Source organism: Juglans regia, chromosome 3, assembly GCF_001411555.2.
Source record: "Juglans regia cultivar Chandler chromosome 3, Walnut 2.0, whole genome shotgun sequence".
Classification (NCBI taxonomy): domain Eukaryota; kingdom Viridiplantae; phylum Streptophyta; class Magnoliopsida; order Fagales; family Juglandaceae; genus Juglans; species Juglans regia.
In genome coordinates, this window is record NC_049903.1 from 7,872,145 (window position 1) to 7,897,501 (window position 25,357).

At 34.1% G+C, this 25,357-nt stretch overlaps 3 protein-coding genes across 4 annotated transcripts in view; all 3 read right to left on the bottom strand.

Annotated features, from left to right (window-relative positions):
• Positions 1–359: 359 nt before the first annotated feature.
• On the bottom strand, positions 360–4,903 carry LOC109013817 (cysteine-rich receptor-like protein kinase 10). The gene is made up of 7 exons (XM_018996028.2): positions 3,993–4,903; positions 2,840–2,977; positions 2,600–2,721; positions 2,300–2,510; positions 1,766–2,003; positions 1,129–1,279; positions 360–1,029 (listed from the first exon to the last, which is right to left on the bottom strand). The coding sequence occupies exons 1-7, from the start codon at positions 4,783–4,785 to the stop codon at positions 694–696; spliced, it is 1,989 nt and encodes a 662-aa protein (XP_018851573.1). The 5' UTR covers positions 4,786–4,903; the 3' UTR covers positions 360–693.
• A 918-nt stretch (positions 4,904–5,821) lies between these two features.
• On the bottom strand, positions 5,822–9,432 carry LOC109013818 (cysteine-rich receptor-like protein kinase 10). The gene is made up of 7 exons (XM_018996031.2): positions 8,553–9,432; positions 8,171–8,311; positions 7,934–8,055; positions 7,637–7,847; positions 7,114–7,351; positions 6,611–6,761; positions 5,822–6,494 (listed from the first exon to the last, which is right to left on the bottom strand). Exons 1-7 carry the CDS (start codon positions 9,319–9,321, stop codon positions 6,162–6,164), a joined length of 1,965 nt encoding a protein of 654 aa, XP_018851576.2. The 5' UTR covers positions 9,322–9,432; the 3' UTR covers positions 5,822–6,161.
• A 2,355-nt stretch (positions 9,433–11,787) lies between these two features.
• LOC109013816 (cysteine-rich receptor-like protein kinase 10) overlaps positions 11,788–25,357 on the bottom strand; it is a 28,947-nt gene continuing 15,377 nt past the window's right edge. The window contains exons 1-7 of one of the 2 annotated variants that reach the window (XM_018996026.2): positions 16,316–17,412; positions 13,838–13,975; positions 13,601–13,722; positions 13,191–13,401; positions 12,832–13,069; positions 12,484–12,634; positions 11,788–12,404 (exon numbers count right to left, since the gene is read on the bottom strand). In XM_018996026.2, the coding sequence (XP_018851571.2) occupies positions 12,078–12,404; positions 12,484–12,634; positions 12,832–13,069; positions 13,191–13,401; positions 13,601–13,722; positions 13,838–13,975; positions 16,316–17,141 (2,013 nt within the window). In that variant the 5' untranslated portion in view covers positions 17,142–17,412 and the 3' untranslated portion in view covers positions 11,788–12,077. Of the gene's footprint in view, positions 12,405–12,483; positions 12,635–12,831; positions 13,070–13,190; positions 13,402–13,600; positions 13,723–13,837; positions 13,976–16,315; positions 17,413–25,357 lie in introns of those variants that run through there. The other variant, XM_035688426.1, reaches the window with a different exon arrangement.

The window sequence follows — 25,357 nt, forward strand, 5'->3', positions numbered from 1 at the left end:
GCGGCAGCAATGGGAGTAACGATATATTTTAGAAATGATCACTTAGATGTGAGAAAATATCATTTAGAAGAGTACTGTATTTTGCATTTTCTTGTAACCCACAAAGCTTCATTATATAATATGTCAGGTTAATCTATATCATTGGAGTTTCATTAAGAAAAAAAAAAAAAAAAAAAAACGTGACAAAGATAACGGTCAAAGTAGGAAAATGCACAGGCGAATAATGGATTATGTGGACTTGAGCTATATGGTTCGACTGCCAACATTTCATTTTAAATTTAGGAAGAAGCGTCCCCAAAGCTTGACAGATCTGTACGCCCCAAACGATTATTGTACGTACTCGATGTCATCTAGTGAAGGTGAAGGTGAAGAATAGACTCTGGATATGTCAGTTTAATATAGTGCTTGTGCTTCTGTATCATCCGCTAATGACAAATATCGTACGACAAGACAAGATTTGTTTTCTTGCGAATTTTCCTATTCAAGCAAATCTTTAGGTTCTCTTACTTTACCTGTCTTGCATTGTGTAATGACAAGATTTGTTTTATTGCGAATTATTTGTCCACGGACAGTATATTACGGTCCCAAGACTCCCAACCCTCCTTGAGTTCCTCGTGTTTGCAAATTAGAGTACAGGTTCCATCAACTACTAACATTATCAACAGGTTCTGGAGAACACCTCGTCTAAACACATTATCGAGGGTATATTTCAGTAAGCGATACTTCATTAACAGACCCTAAAATTACTTGACTTGAAGAAGATTGATCTGAGCCCAGCTCGTTTGTTGGCTTGTCCAGCTTTGCTCTACTTCGATGCAAAAGTGCTGGCTGCTGAGGTAATGGTAGCGAAACAGAGTAACTGTTAAGCATAAGATCTATTGTTGCCATTGTAGGTCGGCTTGCTGGAGCTTCTTGAACGCACAATAACCCAATATGGATGCACCTAATAACTTCATTTCTTGAATAAGAATGTCTCAGAGCCGGATCCAACAACTCCAAGGGTGTCCCACTCCTCCACTGATTCCAAGCCTGCAGTAATTCATGAAAAATTTGATTTTGTTTTCCATCGTTCATGGCCCCCTGCGCCAATAATACAACACATGCTTATGATATATTTTCCATACTCACATAACTCAAGAGGTCCTCGGCATGATCTGATTGATAGGAACGGCGGTTCTTCTGGCCACTTATGATCTCTAGAACTAAGACTCCAAAGCTAAACATGTCCGACTTTACAGAATATCGTCCATGCATAGCATACTCTGGAGACATATAACCACTACAAAGGGAGTATGAAGAGAACAATTTAAGCAAAAAGATAAATATTTTTTAACTGAAAATTGATCATGGTAATATATTCATGCGATTTTGAGTGCTCCAAGCCAAGCAATCTCAAGGGATATTGTTTTGCACATAGCATCACGAATTGCACTCAGAACATGGATTGGCAGTGTTGTAGTAACCACCTATTTTACTTTCTAACATTTGATACGTTTCCTGACATGCTAACATCAAAATGATAATAAAATTATTCTTTTGATTTAGATCATGCAAAAAAAGATATGGGGACTATTTTCCAAGCTAATCAGTTTCAGGGGATAATGTTCTGCACATAGAGCATCACAAAATACACTAATCAGACCATGAGTAGGCATGCTGAAGTAACCATGTATTCCACTTTCCAGCATTTGCTAACATGAGGAATGCCACTAAAATGACCGTTGATTTAGATCATGCAAAACAGATATGGCGACTAAAAACTTACAATGTTCCAACAATTTTACTTGTATTTCCTTGAGTTTGATCCACTCCGAATATTTTTGCCATGCCAAAGTCTGAAATCTTTGCATTCATATTATCGTCTAACAGAATATTGCTAGCTTTGAGATCACGATGAATAATTCTTAGACGAGAATCTTCATGAAGGTAAAGAGTTCCTCGAGCAATTCCTTCAATAATCTTGTAACGTCTTGACCAATCCAATTGTCCTTGCTTTGCAGGGTCTGTAAGTTTGTCAAGATTAAATATTCAAGGTTGAAAGGCATGGCATTTGAACAAGTCAAAAATATGATTTGGCTCAGCTTAAAAAAACAAACATTCTCACTTATTTCTAAGAATTTCAGTTTTTCTTTAAAACGATTCAATTCTTGAAAGTTCAAGACAAAGTAATGAAAGATTTGTGATAGATCAATATGATCTATTATTTAAGGCTAATCATGCATTATCTTGGACATAAAACCCGAAGTAGCCCTTTTAAGGGGGAAAAAAGAACTAGACATTAAGTTCAGATGGGCCAAACCGAATAGAAAGTAATCAAGGCTTTTGTTGGTCACATATTCATAAACGAGTAACTTCTCTTCTCCTTCAAAGCAAAATCCCAATAGTTTAACCAGATTTCTATGTTGAAGCTTGGCTACCACTAAAATCTCATTCTTAAACTCGACAGCACCCTGCCCAGAGCTCTTAGATAGTCTCTTCACAGCGATATGTTGCCCATTAAAAAGGGTACCCTGAAAATATATTTGAACCAAGATATAAACAGTTTTACTACTGAGTTCATATAAATCTAACTGAGCTTTAGTATCAATTAAACATGTACCTTGTAAACCACACCAAATCCCCCTTCACCTATCTTGTTATCATCTGCGAACTTGTTTGTGGCAGCTTCAATAGTATCCCAGTCAAATTGCAAGGACTCTATGGTTTGAATTTCATTTCCCACTACACAATCAAACAGTAAATACAACAATTTTAAACTGACCAATTGCAGTCCAACGTTGTTTAGACAACAGAGACAGAGTTAAATAGATTCCATGATTGAGAAACATTTATTCTTCACCGTTTTCTTTGGACACCGTATTGTATTTCTTCATGGCTCTCCTCCGAAAGAAGCAAAAGCCCACGAAGAAAAGAACCACGGCAACAGCAATTGAGATGACAATGGCAAGAATTGTGAGAGACGACATTTTGCTTCCTCCTGCGAACAACAGCATGCATCATTGACATGTTACAGTCTTACAGATTGAGATAGTTCAGGATGAAAACAACTCCTTCACAACATAAGTAACATCAAAGTATATTGATATAGAAGACATACTACAAATCAGAGGCAGCCCAACAATAAAAGCTACAGGCCGGTACCATAACACATGAGGTTAGTGGAAAAAGGTCTAGTACAAACTTCTAATACATCAGAGCAAGTGGGGCACACTGCCTGCATTCTGTTTTTTTTTTTTTTTTTTCTTTTGGCTGAGCGCCTGCAATGTGATCTCTGTGCAAACGCAAAATATATGTATTTATATATAAAGGCCACAAAAACAGTGGGGGTGGAAGAACCAGATCTCCTGAGTCTTTAGAAACAATTTGATGTGATTTCGATCTGGGAAATTATTTGTGCACGAAAGAAATACACCAGGAATGGGCAGGATGTGCAATTTTTTTACGCACATCCCATGCATTTTCCTTGTATTTGACAGCTAAAATACATGTCCTGTACTTGTTATTGCATCTATGAAAATGCTTCTGGATCACATTTGACAACTAAACTTGACATCATTCAATAAAATTAAGTGTTTTTCCTTTTCTTTTCTAAATTTCTTATTTCCCTAACACCATTCATTTTATAAAGCGACAAGACTTCGTGTAAAAAATAATAATAAATATGCGCGAATGATCTCCACCCCGAGACCCATCGTCGACTTTGGGTCATACAGATCCACGTGATTGTGGGTCTCCGGGATTGTCTAGTCTCTGTAATTCTCAACAGTCGACCACGTCTTAGCTCTAACGTTAATTACTTTATTTCAGTTTAATTATTCTTTCGGTTTTTATCGCAGAGATGTCACCTTAGAAAAACAAATTCAATGTAATATTTAGCGTTTCCTTAAAAAAGATAAAAAAAAAAAAAAAAAAGAAGTTAGAAAAGCACATATCCGGGAAGTAAAACGCTACCCCTCACAACAAGTTAACGATGCTATTTGAGAACGGGGTACCTGGGGCAAGAGGCGGAAGTGTAGGTGAAGCAGCCGTCGTGATGTTGTAAAATGGGTACAATTCATATCTGAGATTACAACTCGGTAGCAGAACCCTTCCACCTATTTTTCCACCGCAGCATGATGGAAGACTACCAATGGCGCTTCGGAAACATCTATAACAATCGGACACAGTCAGATCCGGCGTGCACTGCACCAGGCTGTACAGCGTCTGCAAACTGTTGAATTCCTCTTCCTCCGTCGCAAACTTCTTTCCCGACTGAGAATTCGAGGCCCGCGTCGCCAACGAATTCATTGTGGTGCCCAACAACTGGCTGAAGCGTTCACTGTCCGCCTCTTGGATATTTCCAGTGTTGATCAGGTATAACCCCGGCACTTCGCTCACGGTAGCGAAGATGGATTGGTTGGAGTAACGTAACAAGCACTCGTCGTACCATATTATAGAAACTTTGTCCAAGGGGCAGCGCCGTAGTATCTCTTTGGTCGCGGCGGCAACGCAGTCCTGACAGAAGGCGGTGCTGACGTCGCCCCGGCAGAGAGAGAGCCCGAAAACCACGTCAGGAGGTTCCTCGCCGGCCGAGACGTTGTAAAACCCGGTACCCGCCCGAGTGGCGTTCGAGGAAAGAGAGGAGAGAACGGAATTGAGATTGGATTCGAATGTGCTGTTAGCGGTGAAGAAGGTTGAGTTCGAGCAGTAGTGACCACTGTAAGTGGGTGCGCTTTCACTGATAAGGCTAAGGGAGGTAATCGCGAGGAGAGACAAAAAGAAGAGGGGATATTTCCAACAAGGCATTTTGGTGGTGCTCTACTCTCAATGATTCTTGGATTTCGCATTTGTTTTGATGTTGGATCTCTGTGGTTGGTAAAGTTCAGTGATGAGATGCAGTAAGATACGTGCATCTCGCGGACATGGGTGATTGAGTAATGCAGTTGGAGACTCTTGACGCGCCGGTCAACAAAAGCAACTTTGACCGAATTGTGCGCGTGCGGGTCAACCATCTTTTTCTTTCGGCCTTTTTCGCTTTCTATTACTAATTGGAATACTGGACTATTAAGGCTGAAAGCGAAGGAAGCTCTGAATTAACGATGACCCTTGCCTTGAAGGTTCTGTCAGAAAAATATAACAATTGCCGCGAAGCTGATGGGGATGGAAGTTGGAAAGAACACGCCGCCTATTTTTGTAACTTTCTTCGTGCAAAATAAAAATAATAATTCAAGACTAGACTTGAAAAGAGAATTTAAATAAAAAAAAATATTATTGACTTTTTAAATATTATTTTCATCATTTTAACGTGGCATCAAATGAAAATAAATAAATAAATAAAAATGAATATTTTTTAACCATTTAGCACGGTGTTGAAAAATAATAAAAGGATGATCTGTGAACCGCTACATTAATGTGATTATTCAAATAAGGAAGAAATTGAATGGTCAATCCATATCAAATTCAAGGTATGAATCAATAAATCGTGGGTGGCATACTAATCTAATAGATAAATTAAGGAAAATTATAATACTGTACAATTGGTCTGGTGAATCGGTGAAAAAAGCATTTATTTTCTGTAAATTCTTCAATTCCATCAGTTGAGATGATCTTCTCCTATTTTTTAATTAAATAAATTGAATGGTTTTTTAATACAGAGAGATAAATATCACAATAAACTACCATATAGAGTAATGTTTATCATTTTTCTTCAATATAATCATGCAATCACACACAGAATCTCTATTGAACATCTTGTTTCATGGTTATCAATTAGTAACAACATTTAGTACCAAAAGTCAATGTTTTGAGTGAAGATCTAATTATTATTTTTCACATGCCTGGACCCAATATGTAAAACCACTTTTTATATATGAGAAAAATAAATAGTTATTCCCAAATCCTGGTCTTGTCTCTCTTTCAAGAGTTCACTTCCTCATTCATACCAGTCTCTAAACTCCCATTTGTATTCTGATATAACATAGCCCAATGAGCACTCGCAAATGCTATGACCACAAAATCCATGTTTGTGCATCTCTCCAAAGTAAAAGACTCTGGGGGATCGGAAATACTGCCCTAACTTTACATTCCTCAAACAAAAACTATAGGCAAACATAGTGCTCTAGGTTCATTATTTGGAGACAACTAACAAGTAAATCGTATTGACAGCGCCTCGCTTCCTAGCACTAACGAGGGTTTAGTTGAGTGATTGATGCTTCATCAACAGACCATGGCACTGACTGCTTTGTAAAACTATCAAGCTCCACCACATCTGACGGCATGTTCTTCCTTGCCCTACTCCGGAGCAGAAACGCCGGCTGCTGAGGTAATTGGAGGCTAACAGAGTGACTGTCGAGCATGAGAACTATTGCTGCCATTGTAGGTCGGTTGGCTGGATCTTCCTGAACACACAATAATCCAATATGAATGCATCTAATTACTTCATTTTTCGCAAAAGAACCCCTAATAGTTGGATCCAACAATTCCAAGGGTCTTCCATCCTTCCATTGTTTCCAAACCTGCAGTATTATATTCACCCCAATTATGTTTTTTTCTTCAGCACTTGAAGCAGATTAGCCATACAAGTATTCACAAATTAACACAATATTGAAACATGAGCCTGATCCATACTCACGTAGCCTAAGAGGTTCTCATTGTGTTCTGATTGAAAGAAACAGTTGTTCATCTTTCCACTTATAATCTCAAGAAGTAGGACCCCAAAGCTAAACACATCAGATTTCACCGAGAATCTTCCATGCATCGCATACTCTGGAGACATATAACCACTACAAACCAATGCTGAAGTTAATATGCCTATAGTAAGGAAATATAACAAGTAAAATTTGGAAATCCAATCATATAACTAAATCTGTTAAAATATGTCACGATATTTAAGGCCAATAATCAGCTTAAAAAACGAAATGCACAAAAGGTTTCATACAGCCCTCGCCAGAAAATAGATTGGCAATCGGAGGAAGCTCATGGATCAATTTATCACCTTTAATATGAATTCAAACAGAACTCTGAAACAAGCAAAGCCTATATTTTCCTTCTCAACAATTTCCACATTCTATAAGAAAATAAATAAACTTGACAATTCAGATTATGCAAAGACAGATATTGTGATTGAATACTTACTATGTCCCAACAATTCTATTTGTATTTGCTTGAGTTTGATCAACTACAAATATCCTTGCCATGCCAAAATCTGAAATTTTTGCATTCATATCCGCGTCTAATAAAACATTGCTAGCTTTGAGATCACGATGTATAATTCTAAGCCGAGAATCTTCATGAAGATAAAGAAGCCCTCTGGCAATCCCTCCAATAATTTTGTAACGGCTTGACCAATCCAATTGCCGTTGCCTTTCAGAGTCTATAATTTTGGCAAAATCAAATATTAGAAATAAGTAATTATCATAGAGATGATAGAGTTTAACTCATATGGAAAGATATATTAACTTTACTTTCATTACTTGTTAAAATTTTCAGCGTCTTATAAGCAGTGATTCCGCTTGTGAAAAGTTAATGACAAGTGGTTCGAATCATTGGTACTGCCTTTGGAGATGTCATGTTATTTAAAGGGAAATGCTTATCATGCAATCTACTGGGAACAATAAATAATAAATCAAAGAACTAGGCATGAGTTCAGATGGCCAACCGAATAAAAAGTAATCAAGGCTTCTGTTGGGCACATATTCGTAAATGAGTATTTTTTCTTCCCCTTCCAAGCAAAATCCTAAGAGCCTCACTAGATTTCTATGTTGAAGTTTGGCAACTATCACAACCTCGTTCTTAAATTCTATTGCACCCTGCCCGGAACTTCTGGATAGCCTCTTGACTGCTATTTCTTGTCCGTTGTAAAGAATACCCTAAGAATATAGTTGGAACAAGGTTAGAACATTCCATTCTCGTGTGTATATGTATATGAATTGTTTTTATAATAATATATCCGTACCTTGTAAACCGAACCAAATCCACCTTTACCAATCTTGTTATCGTCAGAGAAATTGTTTGTGGCAGCTTCAATTGTAGCCAAGTCAAATTGCAACGACTCTGCAGATATAATTTCCATGGCAACTACACAACCAAACGGTGAGAAAGAAAAAATTACCATAGCAAAATGGTTGGCAGAGGCAAGAAGTTCAAAGATTAATAACAGATGATGATGACAACTAAACTTTTTATTGTTTACCTTTTTCTCCCGGTAAATTATTGTATTTCTCCCTTGTTCTTCTACGCAGAAAGTACAAGCCTACTAAGAAAAGTATCATAGAGCCAGCAAGTGGGACAGTAATGGCGATGATAGTTGAAGATGACGTTGACTTTCTCTTTCCTGCGAAAAAAATGAAAGAAATCATAATGAGGTGCTTATTATTTTTATTATTATTATTATTATTTTCATTTTTCTCAAGAAACCTTGATCGAAAACCGCAGGTGAAATCACAGAGCTTAATGTTGCCAGTTAGGTTGGTGAATTTTTTCTAGAAAAATTCTATTTGAAATCAGGTATACGCCCAGACTTAGATTTGTCGGAGAAATTAATTTCTTTTTCAAGTAGAATTTGTATGCCTTACCTGGAACAGGAAGTCCAGCAGTATGATTGTAAAATGGGTACAATTCATATCTGATATTAGAGCTCGGAAGCAGAACCTTTCCGCCCTGTACTCCAGCGCAGCACTGAGGAATAGAGCCGATGGCGCTTTCCAAGCATGTCGTGCACGATTCGACAGACAGCTCGGGCGCGCACTGCGCCAGGGCGTACAGAGTCTGTGAGCTCGTAAATTTAACTTCCTCCGTCGCAAACTTCTTGTCCGACTGAGAATTGGCCGCTCGTGCCGCCAACGACTTCATTGTGCTGGACAACAAACTGTTGAAGCGGTCCTGCTCTACGACGCTCTTGTTGCTGCTGGCGATATTAACAAATGGTACCATGTCGTTCAGAAAGGACTCGTTGGAGTACTGTAGCGTGCACTCATCGTACCAGATAAGGGCCACTTTGTCAAACGGACAGCGTTTCCGTACATCTTCCATTGCAGTAGAGATGCACTTTTGACAGAGGTCCGGGGTCAGATCACCACGGCAGAGAAACCGGCCGATGATCACGTCGGGAGGGTTCTTTCCGGTATTCACTCTGTAGAATCCCTCGGGAAGGGTTGAGTTAGAAGAAAGAGCGGAGAGGAGGAAGTCGAGGTTGTCTTGGTAGGTGCTGTTGGGAATGAAAAGGGTTGCATTTGGGCAGTAGTGAGATGCGTAAGTAGGAGCTGCTTCAATGGTGAGGCTCAACAAGGTTATTATGATGGAGATTAGACACACAAGGCATAAGGAAAACTTGAAAGAAGCCATTTTTTTTTTTCTTGGCGATGGTTTTCTCACAGTACTGTTACTCCCAAATTAAAGTTTGCCCTTTGCAGGCACGGGCAGGTTCACTTTACCAATGATTTTCTCCCATTTTGTTTCTGTTTCACTGAAACTCATACCATAAGTGAGGTCCACGGAGATGAAGATAAGGCGAGGAAATTACATTTACACCCTGTTTGGTTATAGAGATTTTCATTTTATTATTATAATTTTTTTAAATTTTTATGTAAAATATAATAAATAATTTAATTATTTTAAATTAAAAAATAATAATAAAATTAAAAAATAATATTTTTTTCAATTCATTTAAAAAATTTCTATCTTATTTTATTAAAAAAAAGCTACTTTACTTCTTATTTTTTATCATTTTATTTGATTGTTGGTAAAAAAATATATATATATTTATTTAATGATTAAAAAATAATTTTAAGTGTATTAATGTATTTTTTATTTTTTAAAAATATTTAAATATATTAAAAAATATGAAGAAGAAGAAAAAAAAAAAGCATCAGAGTAGCCCACTCTATTTTATTACAAAAAATCTTCACAACCTCCTAACATTCTACACTCTATATTATTTTTAATTTTTATTATTTTTTTCTTTTATTAAATATTTATTATATAAATAATGAATAAAAATTTTGAAATAATTTAAAAAAAATAAACTCAAAAAAAAATTTAAAAAAATATTAAAAATTTAAAAAAATGTAAAGTATAGAGTGTGGTGAAGGTTGTATAGCAATGCTCATTTTATTATACCAACCAACGATAATGATAACCGAGCTGGCACGAGGGGCATCTTGGCGCATGCGATGACTTAAGACTTTTCTATCTTTGGGTGCCGAAAAATCTGACATAAGAAATTAAGAACTTATAGGAAACAACTTTGCAAAAGTTTAGTAAAATTTTTCGTCCAAACTTAAGATTGTTAAGATGGGATAAAATAATAATATTTTTAATCTTAAAAGTATATAAATATTATATAATTTTTTATAAAAAATTTAAATAAATAATAATAATTTTTTTTAAATAATTATATAATATTTACACATTTTATAATTATATATAATATTAAATTATAATATACTCCGCTTTATATATTTTATTCTTCGATCTCACAAGAGTTTAAAAAGTCCTGACTCGTTATCCACCTTTTTAGAGTTCATTTTATTTGTGTTAATCATATTTCAACTTTAATTAAAATTTAGCTAATATCTCTTAAAAGTCCTATATTGGATTAGGCATTGGCGTATAAATTTGATTATGAACTACAGTAACTTAGTTAAATGTATTTTATATTATTTCTCACTCTTTTGTGAATATATTTTGTATATATTTTAATATTTTGTATTTGAACATGAAGTTAATGCAGTTTGATAAATGGATTTTTATATATTTTAATATATAAATTGTTGAAAATTATGAAAATAAAATAAAAAGTATTTAAGAAATAAATAATGCATTAAGGGATGTTTGGATAAGTTTTTCATCTGATCTCGTCTCATCTCATCTAATTTCATTTCATTCCATTTCATTTTCTTCTCAAATATTATTTAAACACAAATATTTTCAAACTAATTATTACAACTTTTTCAAACTAATAATTACAAATTTCTCAAACTTTCAAATAAAAAATAATTCAATTTTTTCAAATCTCAAAATATAAATAATATTAAAAAAATTATATTCTAACAATATTATAAATTTATAATATTTTTTATTCAATTTTTTCTCTCTCGTTTTCCAAAATTTAATAAAAAATTAACTCAAATTATTTCACTACTATGCACAAATCATCTTATTATTATTTACAAAATCATCATCTCATCTTATTCTCCAAGCATCCCCATAAATAGATAAAAAATTTAAAAAATAATATTATTTTATTATTATAAAAAGTGATATGGCTAATCCAATGTATAGAAAAAATTTTGAGTGATCAGTCAAAAGCTAAAAAGTGACGTAGTAGCCAAATTTGTCTAAAATTTGGCTAATCCCACATAAAATCCTTTTATAAACAAGATTCTAATATTTTAAAATATATATACGAATATTAGTAAAATAGGATTGAATAATGAGAGAAAAAAATTGAATAAAAATATTAAAAAATTATTTGAATATTAGTTTTTAATATTATTTTTATTTTAAAATTTTAAAAATTATATTATTTTTTGTATTTTGTTTGAGAGTTTGAAAAAGTTATAAATTAAACAATGATTAAATGAAAAAATTAAAGATTTGAAATCGAAAATATGTTGTATTTGAATGAGCTTTAGCAATGAAAAATCTGAAAATACTTTTGAAAAAAAATATTTACGGTATATTTCTCCATCCTTACTCGTAAACAAAATGACTCATTGAATTTTAAGTTTTGATTTCCTTCGGATGAACTCATACTCATTGAAGTTGCAATCGATCACTCAATTCTTAAACATTCATTTGCACACTAGGTAGCCAAATTATATTTGCAATCAAAATTATCATGGACCATATCAATTTTTAATTAAAGTACACAATATTAAGCTGGTATGCATGCATGACTGAAGCCCAGTCCCCCACTTATTCATGCTCAACACCATGCATGATGACTAATTAGCATAACATACCCCAAACATACAGAAGGGACGTTTGAACTCATGATAATGTTCTACCTACTACAGCACTTGGAACCATTGAACATCATTTTCTTCAGTTCCTATTCCGCAAGTAAAAGATCCCTCAATTCGGATGTATATATATAACTATCGAGGGTGTAGTTCAGTAATGGATGCTTCATTGACTGACAATGGTATTGATGCGCTCGTGGATTGACCTGATTCCAGAACCTTTGTTGGCATGTCTGTTTTACTGCGAAGGAAAAATGCAGGCTGCTGAGGTGCTTGCAGTGTCACGGAGTGGCTACTGAGTGTGAGAACTATTGACGCCATGGAGGGTCTGTCCGCCGGATCTTCCTGAACACATAATAACCCAATATGGATACATCTCATGACTTCGTCTCTTGAATAAGAATCTCCCAAAACTGGATCCAACAATTCCATGGGCGTACCACCCCTCCAATGTATCCATGCCTGCATCAGTTTTTGTTATAATGTAGTGCAAAGATGATATTAAAGAAAAGGAAAACAATTACAATTAGATCAAACTCACATAGCTCAAGAGGTCCTCAGCACCATCTGATTCATAGAAAGTACTGTTCTTCTTGCCACTGATAATTTCTAGAATCAAGACACCAAAACTATAAACATCTGACTTCACAGAAAATTCTCCATGCATTGCATACTCTGGAGACATGTAGCCACTGCAAACCAGCACCAAAAATACGGTTGTGGTAAAAGACCACGAGAGTTCTTTTAACCTTACTCACATAATACTATTTATTATGGTTTTGACTTTTTACCTGTGTTGTTAGATTTAAGCGATATATATGTTGGGAAAAACAATGAATTTACCTGTATTTCTGATCATGAAAAATGAAAGAAAAGGTTCGGGGCTTACTATGTTCCAACAATCCTACTCGTGTTTCCTTGAGTTTGATCAACTCCAAAAATCCTCGCCATGCCAAAATCTGAAATTTTTGGATTCATGTTGGCATCTAACAATATATTGCTGACTTTGAGATCACGATGTATAATTTTGAGTCGAGAATCTTCATGAAGATATTGAATTCCTCGAGCAATTCCGTCTATTATCTTGTAACGCTTGGACCAATCCAGCTGTCTTTGTCTTTCAGGGTCTACAAGTTCATCAGAATAATTATTCGTGTTAGGATAGATAAAAAAAATATATATCTTTCAGAAGTTACAATTTAATCAACATCTCACGAGAACATTTGACATATGCACGGTTGGGCATACCATATAGGAAATTGTCAAGGCTTTTGTTGGGTATGAATTCATAGACGAGTATCTTTTCTTCTCCTTCTATGCAAAATCCCAATAGCCTCGCTAAGTTTCTGTGTTGAAGCTTAGCTACCAGTACAACCTCATTCTTAAATTGTTCTGCACCTTGTCCAGATCTTTTTGAAAGCCTCTTCACAGCTATTTCTTGTCCATTAGAAAGTGTACCCTGAAAATGTTCAACGGTCAATCTTTACAACAGTTTACTTTGCACAATTTATAGAATACCAATAAAAAAAAATGTGAACTCCAAATCACTCATAGTTGTAAGAGTTTAATTTACCATACTTGATGAAGTATTATCCTGGCAAAGTGACAATAGTATTACTGAAAAGAAAGAAACCAAGCAATGTAAAGCAATTCCATACCTTGTAAACCACACCAAATCCACCTTCACCAAGCTTGCTGTTGTCAGAGAATTTATTCGTGGCAGCTTCAATTGTACTAAAATCAAATTGCAAGGACTCTACAGTGGTAATATCATTTAAAGCTACAAATGCAAACAATAAACGTAAGAGATTGAAATTCAAAGAGCAGCATGTAAAATTACATAGAAGCTGATCTTAGCCAAGAAACAGATATATATATATATGTATATTCCTTACCATTGTCTCCTTTTCCTGCATCGAACTTCTTTCTACCTCTCCTAATTAGGAAACAGCAGCCCACAATGAATAGCAGCACGGAGACAGCAATTGGAGCAACAATGGCCACTATCGTGGCTTTTGAGATTTTGCTTTTCCCTGCATAAACAGTAGTTGCGAGTCTTGGTGAATGAGCATGTGATCTGGACTGCTCCAAAGACCATCAAGCACAAACAAACACAAAAACAAAAACAAAAACAAATGGGAAAGCAGCTTAGTTTAAAAAATATTATGTATTTTTAGACACTTTTAGCACCCCAAAAACGTAAAGCACCCGGGATTGGACTTCATAGAATAAAGATCTTCGATTAAATACAAATCATATAATTTAGTTTATCATGTCAAGTCAATTTTTACTCCTGGGACGCCAAGGTAGCTTCTATTATCAACCATACAGTGAAAGAATGGAAGAAGGTTTTGGTAAGGGAGATATTTGGAGAAGCTGAAGCTGATACAATCAATAAGATCCCAATCAGTTCCACTGGTGCAGATGATAAATTAATATGGGTAGGAACCAAATATGGAGGTTTTATAGTGAAGAGTGCATACCATCTACAAAAGGAGCTAAATGCACTAAGGTATGGTCAACCCTCTTCTGCTATTACAAACAAAATTGAGTGGACTAACTGTTGGAATTTTCAAATTCCAAATGCTGTAAAGACCTTTTTGTGGAGAGCTTGTCTTGAGTCATTACCTACAAGGTTTAATCTTGTTAAGAAGCAAATTTGTGAATCTTCTAAGTGCCCTATTTGCTTGAGTGAGGCTGAAACTGTGATCCATATTTTGTGGAACTGCCCATCTGCTATGGACGTGTGGAGTCAAGGTCCAACTGCTTTGCAGAAAAGCTCTATCAGACCTGGAAATTTTGGTGAATTAATCGAGGCTCTAATCTCAACCTGTGATCAAGATACTATTGAATTATTTGCTTTTGCAGCAAGGAACATTTGGCATAGGAGGAACCTTTTTATTTTTGAGAATTCCTTTATTCATCCCTGTGAAGTGATGCAGACAGCCAAGAATCTTTAAATGAATTCAAAACTGCTCAACTCAAGCTTATTACATCTTCTCAAGGGATGATAGAAGAGGATTGGCTCTGGAAACCTCCTCCACCAGGTGTTACTAAGATCAATTGGGATGCAGGATTGAATGAAGGACAAGGCAGAGCTGGTTTTGGTTTAGTAGCTTGTGATTCTCAAGGAAATGTGATAGCTTCCAAAAAATTTTCTAGGCCATGTTTTTTTGATCCTCTACTTGCAGAAGCTCAAGGTGGCTTGTATGCTGTCAATCTAGCTATAGATTTGGGATGCAGCTCTATTATTCTGAAGGGTGATTCTCTTTCAATTGTCAAATGTTTAGAACAACCAGTGGATAGATGGGATCGGGTGGGGATGATTCTGAATGATACTAAGTCTAAACTTTCAGGTTTAGTTAGTTGGGAAGTTTTATTTGTTAAACGAGCAGCTAATGTTTATGCTCATCAACTTGCAAAAGCTGCACTATCAATTCCTGAGGATGTTGTTGCCTTGGTTGTTAGTCCAGATAGTTTGTATTCTGTAACTTTTGATGATGTTTAATGAAGGTTATCCTTTCTCAAAAAAAAAAAAAAAAAGTCAATTTTTACTCCATCCTTTTGTCCACTTGCTAAGTGGCCATCGATACCTGATGGACTTCATTTCATATAGTCGCAGGTCTAGAGCCCAAAATTACTAGCAATTTTCAAACGTCTACGTGGCAGAAGGGAATTAATGAATGAATGTTTATATCATAATTTTGTTTTATTTTTTTATCTGCACTATCAAATAGTTCATCACTCATGATTGCAACCCAACTAGCTAGGCTTGGCTTCCACGTTTGTACCTAACTTTCCTATATTTTAAAGAGTGGGTTTTACTTTTTTGTATTTGTTTTTTAATTAATAAATAATAATAAATTATTTATAAATAAAAATAAAATAATCATAAAATATTTGAAAATAGTTATTCTTTCAAAGATTAACAAGTGAAATATAATAAATAATACTAGATTCACAAGTGAAATATAATAAATAAAATTTAGTCATGTTATAATATAATAAAAATTAAAATGATGAATAATATTATTTTATAAAAAATTAAAAAAATAATAAATTCAATCAATAATTTGAGATGAATTTAATTTGACTCAATAACCAGACGAGAGAAACGGTGTTCCTATCCGCTTAGGTTGCCGTTTTCTTTGAGGTGTAAGTGCTTGGACTTTACGTAAATAACGTGGGTAGCTTCCTCCTAAAACCCTAGGCCCAAAATAAAAAAGTGATACAAAGGTTCCTAAAGTAAGCAGTCGTCGACGCCGTCGAGCGAATTGTAGATATCCCTCAACTAAAAAAAATAAATAAATAATAATAATAATAATAATAATAATAGGAGAATGAAAAGTAGCCAAACGGGTTCTCCACTTTACCTTTTGATTCAGGTGCAGAGCCCGTAGGTGGAGCCGGAGATGCAGGCCCTGGCGCAGGAGGGGGCGCCGTAGATGAATCCGCGTAAAATTGGTACAATTCGTACCTAACGTTACAACTAGGAAACAGAACCCTTCCCCCTTGCTTCCCATCACAACATATCGGAAGACGGCTGATAGCTGTCTGGAGACACCGGTTGCAATCAGCGCTAGACAGGTCCGGCGTGCACTGTACAAGGCTGTACAGTTTTTGAAACTCGGAAAAATTCGTTTGATTGGTTCCAAATTTCTTTACACCGATTGGGAAGTTCGAGGCCCGACTTGCCAAGTCAGTCATCGAAGTGTTCACCAGCTGGTTAAATCGGTCCTGCTCCGTGATGTTCTGCGTGTTCAACAGATAAACTCCAGGCCTTACAGTCACGTTGGAGAAGATAGACTCGTTGGAGTAGCGAATCATGCACTCGTCGTACCAAATAACCGCAGCCTTTTCCTTGGAACACTTAGTGGCGAGCTCTTTGGTCGCGGTAGCCACGCATGCTCGGCACATTTGGGAAGTGACATCGCCGCGGCAGAGGAAGAGGCCGTAGAGGGTGTCGGAGGTGTTCTGGCCGGAGGTGGTGTTGTAGAATTCGATGTTGCGGGTGACGTTGGAGGAGAGGGAAGAGAGTAGGGAGTTGAGACTGGAATTGTAGAGGCTATTTTGGGAGAAGGTAGTGTTTTGACAGAAGTGGTAGAGAGGAACTGGGTCGGCGGCATGAATGGTCAGGCTGAGGGAGCCAAGCACGAGAATTAACACAACGGAAAGAAAGAAAGGATTGAAGGGAAGCATTTTGTTGAAAGAATCTCTTCCACTTTGAAGTTGTGCAAGATTTGCAGTACTAATTTGTGAAATCAACCAGGAAACAGAATAGATATAAGCCAAAGCCTGGAATTGAGTAGTGAAAACGCAAGATATTTGCCTTCGGGAATTGGGGTCTTGTTGACCCAAGTCAACCAAGCTGGTGCGGGCCAAGGCATCCTTTCAATGTCTCTCTCTCTCTTCGTAGCAAAGGAGATCAGGTGGAGTCAGAAAATAAAATAAAAATAAATTTATTTATCCGAAAAATTAAATTTCAGGAAGAAAAAAAAAAAAATCCTCGTGCGATAGGAGATAAGATTTCGTTGATGGATGGAAATGACGTCTCTCTCTCTCGTTTATATCTCCGGTGGTTCTACTTCCACCGCTGGAGCTCCCGCTGGGCGGCTAGTTGATTTTACTTTTTTTCTTTTTTTTTTTATATGTTTTTAATTTTTTTTTATAATATTATTAAAAAATATTTATTTAATCATTAAATAATAAATAAAAATAAACCAGCGGTAGCTACAGCTCTACCAGCGGTAAGATCAGGGTTTTCCAAATCTTAAAACAGGATGAGATAAAAATGTAAGATTTAGATCACTTTTATTAGATTAGTTAAAAATTAAATTTAGATCAAATATATTTGTAATCGTGAATTGTGCAATTGTCGCGTAATCATTTTGAAAAAAATGAATAAAACATGAGATTCACATGAAAAAAAATAATTTTTTAATAGTGGACCCTACTCTTTTTCAAAACGATTACGCGGCGTTTATGCACTTCATGGTTATATGTAGAATTATTCAAATTTAATTATAATAATTTTTAAAATTTTTTATAAATTTAAAGGTTACTGGATATACATCAAATATATATTTTATTAATTATTTCTCTTTTTCTTTCTATTACATATTTATCATAATTAGTATATTAATTTGAGTTAGTAATATATTAATTTAATATATAGTAGGTAGAATAGGGAAATATGATAAATTAAAATAAATTAATAATTAAAAAAATTAAATATTTTTTAAATTATTAATTATTTATTACTATATAATGAATAAATATATAATTTAATGTAAAAATTTGATGTGAATAATTAAAATTAAATTTATTTTATATTATTTTATTATTATATAATAAAAAATAAATATTTCAATATATAAATTTATGTGAATGAAATAATTAAAAATTAAATTTTTTTAACATTCATAAAAAAAATATTATTTAACTTTAACAATCTAATAAAGTGCTCTTACACATTCCGATCATAAAGATACACATCAGCGGTTTCATGAAACTTACCATAGAATCACATTGTAATTTCATTCTCTCTCCTCAATCTCGGCAAACTGACTCTCTCCGCAAGCTCTCTCTCTTATGTAAGAGATACTAAAGAGACGTTTAGGTAGTGAGAATATTTGAAAAGTGTTAGAGTAGAGATTAAAATGAATTTGTGGATCCCATTAAAAATATTTTAAATTGTTTAGATGTGTGAAATATGTTGAATTGTTAACTTTTAAATAAGTAGTTGAAAAATGTGTGAGTTTCATAAATATTATAATGATTTTATTTTTAATAATAAATATTATAGTAATTTTATTATAGTGATTTTTTAATATTAATAAATATTGTAGTGATTTTATTTTATTTTTATATATAATAATGATAAATATTATAATGATTTTATTTTTATATATATAATAGTGATAAATATTACAGTAATATTATTTTTTATTTAAATATTATAGTGATTTTATTTTTTATTTATATATAATAGTGATAAATTGTTGGACAAATTACATAGGATGAATCGAATTCATCAATGATTTTCTCTATAAAAATACCAATGACATCAGCAACAGAAAAAATGAGGCGTTTGTTTAACAGATCCAGTATGGGATGCATCCCAGAAGCTCAAATCGGCAGCAGTCCAGACTCCATACCCAAGATAAAAATAGGTTGCTTTTGAGTACCGATGCCACGATATTTTGAATAATAATGGAAAATAATAATAGAATATTAAATAATAATGAATAATAAAAAATAATAAAATAAGAAAAAATTTATTTACAGTCTTGAGGGATTGTGTATTAAGTCTTATTGATAAATACAGGTAAAAAAGAAAAAATATCATTTTAAAAATATATTATTATAATTTTAAAAATTGTTTAAACATAAACGTATGAACTTGTATGAATAGTCTCTAAAATAGAAATTGTATGTAGACTAACTAATAATATAATGAATAGTAATAGAATATTCTCAAATACTCTATTACCCAAACTAGCTCGTAAAAAAATGAAAAATAGTAAAAAATGAAGAAAAACATAAATCTGTCTTGTTTGTTTTTGTAGATGAGATGAGATAAATTAAGATAAAAGTTGAAATTGAATAAAATATTATAAGAATATATTTTTTTAATATTATTATTATTTTAAGATTTGAAAAAGTTAAACTGTTTATTTTATTTTGCATAGAAATTTGAAAAAATTGTAATAATTAGATAAAATAATATGAGAATAATTATGAAAACAAATGAGGCTAAATCACCAATAAAATGGAATAGCAGAGGGAGAACAGAGACAGAGTCAAATGCATCCCGAAATAGCAGAGGCAGATGCATCTCGAAATACCAAAAATTGATAAAGAAGAATGTTATGCATCAACTGCTATTCACTTATACGTCCCAAACCTATAGTTTTTTTATAAGATGTGGGAGTATTATTCATATGATGTGAGGGTATTTTTAATAGGATATGGGATGTGTGATGGTGAATAATGGCTAATGAAAATAAATTTTCAATGAAAAAGGTAAAAAATAAAAATTGACAACAAAATAAAAAAATAAAAATGGAGAGCACTAAAAATCTCTAATTACCAACCATTGGACTGGAGGTGATAATATATGACACAATCTGTTAACCCAACATGATAATAACGGATTTAGATTTAATCTTAATGGTTTCGGGTCAAAACGGATTGACCCGTTAAGACACGATTGCTTAACAGGTTGATAACGGATTAACTCGTTTTGACCCGTTATTACTCGTCATGACCCGTTAAGAAAGTTAAAATTACAATTATACCCTTATACTTAAAAGTAAAATTATTGAAATTTTAATTTCGATATTTTTATTATTCTAATTGTAATTTTAGACTTATAGTTAATTTTATATTTTTTTATAGATATTGTAATTTTAATATTTGTATAAAATTATACTAAACTTAATCAAGTCAAACGTATTAATTTTGAGTATGTTTAACCTATTTACATAAAAGGGTTGGATTAATCTATTTTGTAATATTTATTAACAGGTCAAAATGGATGACATGATATGATCCGTTATGAGATTTTGACACAATAAACTTAATGAATTAATTATATTCAGATTGATATATATAATATAATATATATATCTTGACACCATACAATTACTATCTATTAATACGATTTCACACTTAACAAGAGAACGACAATTTATTGATTTGATGTAGTTGGGTTCACAGTAATAAAAGTAAATGACTGACGTGGCCGTGCCTGAGGACCTCCCCTCCCATAAAGTGTACGAACATTTGGTTAAGCATTTTCTCGGAGACAGACCGGAAGGAACATTTGGATTAGGTTGAGAAGGATTGAGATAATTTGTTAATAGTAGAATAAAAGTTGAATTATTTATTATATTTTATGTAAAAATTTAAAAAAATAATTTTAAAATTTAAATAAATTAAATTATTTATTATATTTTATATAAAAATTTAAAAAATTTATAATAATAAAATAAATTGAGGTGACTTTTTTACTAGCCTTATTGAGCAACCTACCATGAATTCCCCGTAATTCAAGGAGTCTTCTTTTCTACGGTCTCAATCATCTGGAGTTTGGCTCATAATTCAGATTTCAGAGCTATTCTTTTGATTTTTGGCGTCTTCCGGGAGCCTGGAAAGCAGCTTTTACGTATATATGTATGTATTTGCCGAGGAATTTCTGGTCAATATGGTTCAGAAATGGCTGCATCATGTGGACCCATTTCAAAGTCAGCGGAAAAGATGGACCGATATTAAAGGAAGCAGCTGAGTAAGCGGGAAAATTTCATTATTTTCTTTGATAATGTTTTCTAGATTCATTGTACCAAAATAAAATTATTAGATTAATTAAGTAAACTCATCAAAATATCTTAAAATGACCCCACTTCCTCGCAGTCACTCCTAACCATATTATATGCGATCCACACACCATAAATATGGCGCAAGTAACAACTTTGTTATAGCTCTAACTTATTAATACCCGACCTAAGGTATTGGTCAGCCTCCAATATTTTGGGTCAGATGCTTATATTAGAAAAATTATCAGCTTTTATTTTTGGGCTTATATTATATAATTATGAGTACAATTGAATCAAATATTGTAATATAACAGAAGTGCTCTGATTCAAAAAACTTTATACTTTAGCATGATCGTCTTGGACATCCGGAATCAATTATGATGCGATGAATAATTGAAAACTCACATGGACATCCTCTAAAGAACCTGAAGATTCTTTTACCATATGATTGTCCATGTGCATCATGTTTTCTAGAAAAACTTATTATCAGACCATCCGTTTCTAAGGTAGTAATTAAATTTCCATCATTTTTAGAAATAATTCATCGGGACATCTGTGGGCCAGTACATCCACCATGTAGACCATTTAGATATTTTATAGTTTTAATAAATGTATCAACTAGATGATCACATATTTGTCTACTCTCTACTCGTAATGTTGCATTTGCTAGATTTCTTACACAACTTATTAAATTATGAACTCAATTTCTTGATTATCCAATTAAGTCTATCAGATTGGATAATGCAACTTAATTTACATCTCAACCATTTGATGATTATTGCATGTCAATAGAAATTTATGTTGAACATTCAGTTACCCATGCGCATACTCAGAACGGTTTGGCCGAATCGTTTATTAAACGACTTCAATTAATTACTAGACATTTGCTTATGAGAACAAAACTATATGTTTCTAGTTGGAGACATACAATTTTACATGCTGCATCATTAGTTCGGATTAGACTAACTGGCCATAATAAATACTCCTCATTGCAGCTTACTTTTGGTCAACTACTAAATATTTGTCATCTTCTTATTTTTTATTGTGCTGTTTATGTTCTTATTGTACCTCTCAAATGCACTAAGATGGGCCCTCAATGAAGACTTGATATTTATATTAGTTTTTTTTTTCCTTCTATTATTAGATACCTTGAACCTTGAACTGGTGATATTTTTAAGGTATATTTCAAAAATTGTCATTTTTATAAAGCAATTTTCTACAATTAGGAAAAGAAAATGTGCCTGGAGCACAAAATAAAATAATATGAAATGCATCAACTTTATCTTATATTGATTCTCATACAAATCAACATGAACTAGAAGGTCAGAAGGTAGAAATTAAAGGGTAGAAATTAAGTTTTATGTACACTCATCTTACATATATAAAGGGAGATTAAGTAAGACGAGCTAGCCGTTGAGGTCAAGAATTCCCAAACTTGTTTGATGATCGTTCTAGATCCATTCAAATATTCTAATGTCTCAAGTTATCTAATTGGGAAAAATACACAGTTTTCTCAAATTACTCTCAATTTCTAAGCACTCCTTGAAATATTTAATTTCGGCAATCACTCTCAGACTAAAAAAAAATTAGCACTAGTATTGATTTCTCTATATGTATATGCAAAATCACATTTTTTAGAGATTGATTTTACATATAAAGAAAAATTCTCATATTGGATTATGCATCTTTGAGCCAAATAATAAAAAAAAAATTATTATTTATTATTTTTTTCCTAATTATTTTTTTTAAGTTTGCAATTAGCATAACTGCAAATTCTATCATTTAGCACCCAATAGGATTTTTTTCTTAAAATTCTATCCCTTGGGAGAGAGAGAGAGAGAGAGAGAGAGAGAGAGAGAGAGAGAGAGAGAGAGAGAGAGAGAGAGATGGGAAGGAGAGAGAAAAAAGTAATAAAATAAAATTTAGAGAGTGAACAGTGCATCTTCAAATTTGTAGAAACACTGTTCATAGCTATGCAAATTTTTGGATAAGCATTTTCCAATGCAGCCCAATTTAAAATTATATTATGCAAATATGTAGATGTATATGTAGATGCATAATTCAATGCTAGTGCTCAATGCTCTAAGAGAACCTTAAAGTCATGAGGGATGGGGCTAACTGCCTAAAGTGAAACCGACGGAGCATTTTTTTTTTAAGAGAAGAGGACGGTACCCCAATTTTATTAGTAAACCCTCACTTGTGGCTGAAGAATACCGTGATTACAACCTGATACTTGAGAGTTACAAAAACACCAAAACCCAAGCATGCAAAAGTCACTAAAATTAATTTTTTCGACTTCCTCAAAGATTTCTTCAACCACCAAGTCACGAGATTTCCAAACCCAAACCTTTCAGTCTTCCTTCCATCCTTCAAGATTTTAGCATCCGGATCACGTCGTTGATCTTCTTCTTGCATGTCTTCAAATTATGGCATTGAATCTTGCACTTCATACAATATGCAGGGAGTGTTTCATATACGAGTTCTTGGTAGAAGCATTGCGAGTTCCTCGGCATACCAATCCACATGCCTATAAGAGGTTCTTTAGAAATATTCATCTCAATACAAACCCTAACCCCATCCGTTTGAGTAGCACATCGTGTAGGGTTATCACGTTTAAGAAACCTACCCACTAGTGTAGTGATGTTGCGAAGAAAGGATTCATGGTAGAAGTCGGGGGGAAGACCTAGTATATTGATCCAAACCGAAACCCTAGCAAGTTCTGTATCTTCATGAAAGTCTGTTGTCCAGTGAAAAACACAATAGAAAGCACCATCTATATCACATGCATCCCTAGCAAAGGCTTTAAGGAAATCTTCTTCCGTAGTCAATCGAATGAATACATGTATGGGTTTACTCATGGCAGAAACAATAGGTTGAATCTCACACCTCACCGAGAGCGAATAAACAATCGTATGATGTCTAACAAGGGCCTTTGTCGAAGGAACTTCAGGACCAATGAAAACTTGAACGACAAAGCATACTGTTCTATCTCCTCCTTAGAGAAAAGCACACAAACCGCCCCATCCACAGACGACGGAGCACGAAATGGGACTGCCACTTTCGAGATCAATTGTAGGGATTCGGAAACCATGTCAGCAAATGATCGCTGCCGCGAACCAATCATCGAGACGCCCAGATGGGCCTCGGCAACTGCCATCGAGGAAGCTTTCTCAAATCCTAGCAGAGCACTTTTTTGGTAAATGCCACGTCAACAAGTACGCTTAACCGACAGAACATTTGAAAAACATTGTATTGATGCAGTATATCATATTGTAAAGTAGACCTAATAGATTACACGAAATCACATTAGTTTGTGAGTTTATTTTTGTGTACTCTCTTTGTGTATGTAGCACTTCTCTTTGTGAAAATAATATTGTTCTTAGTCGAGTTCGAAGTCAGTAATAAGCGATTTGGAAATTAGAAATTTATCCATGTAGTGATACATCTTTTTATATATTTTTCAATCGTGCATTTGTTGTCTAACACTCTCGATCAGGAACTTCCCATATTCTCTACAAATTCTAGCAAGTGTACGTTGCCATGGTGAGAAATGTTAATTTGGAGAAGCAGAGTTTAAAGCTTGGAATCACTCTTAAGGTCCATGCATATTTATATGCTTTCTCGGTTGTGGCGTATTGCTACTTGTCATGAGAAAATTGGTTCTTAATGTGATATCAAAGTTGAGGCTGTGTTTTTGCAATGTTGGGGCCTGCCATTCTTCTCTATTTGATCGGTCCTTTGGCAGTGGCCCATGCTGCTTAATGCTCATTGTAAGTTCTTTTGACTTGGTCAACGTATTCTAGAATGTCTGGTCCAGCTTGTTCATGGTGGATATTGTTGTGAAGAAACCAGTCCATGTCCATTACTGCAGCTGCAAAAAGAAGAAATGAATTCATCAGTAGAAATATTAAGAACAACATGAATTCATCTGAGACCCAGTTGATTGCTGAGTTGCTTGTTACTCTTGGCTTGGGTTTGTAGTCAGCGATGCTTGGGATCATGCATGAACCCACCCATACATCCACACTGAAGCAACAACCTCTTCTAAGAATGTCTTCGATTTGAGAATGCCCTTCCATTTAGGATCAAGGCAGATAG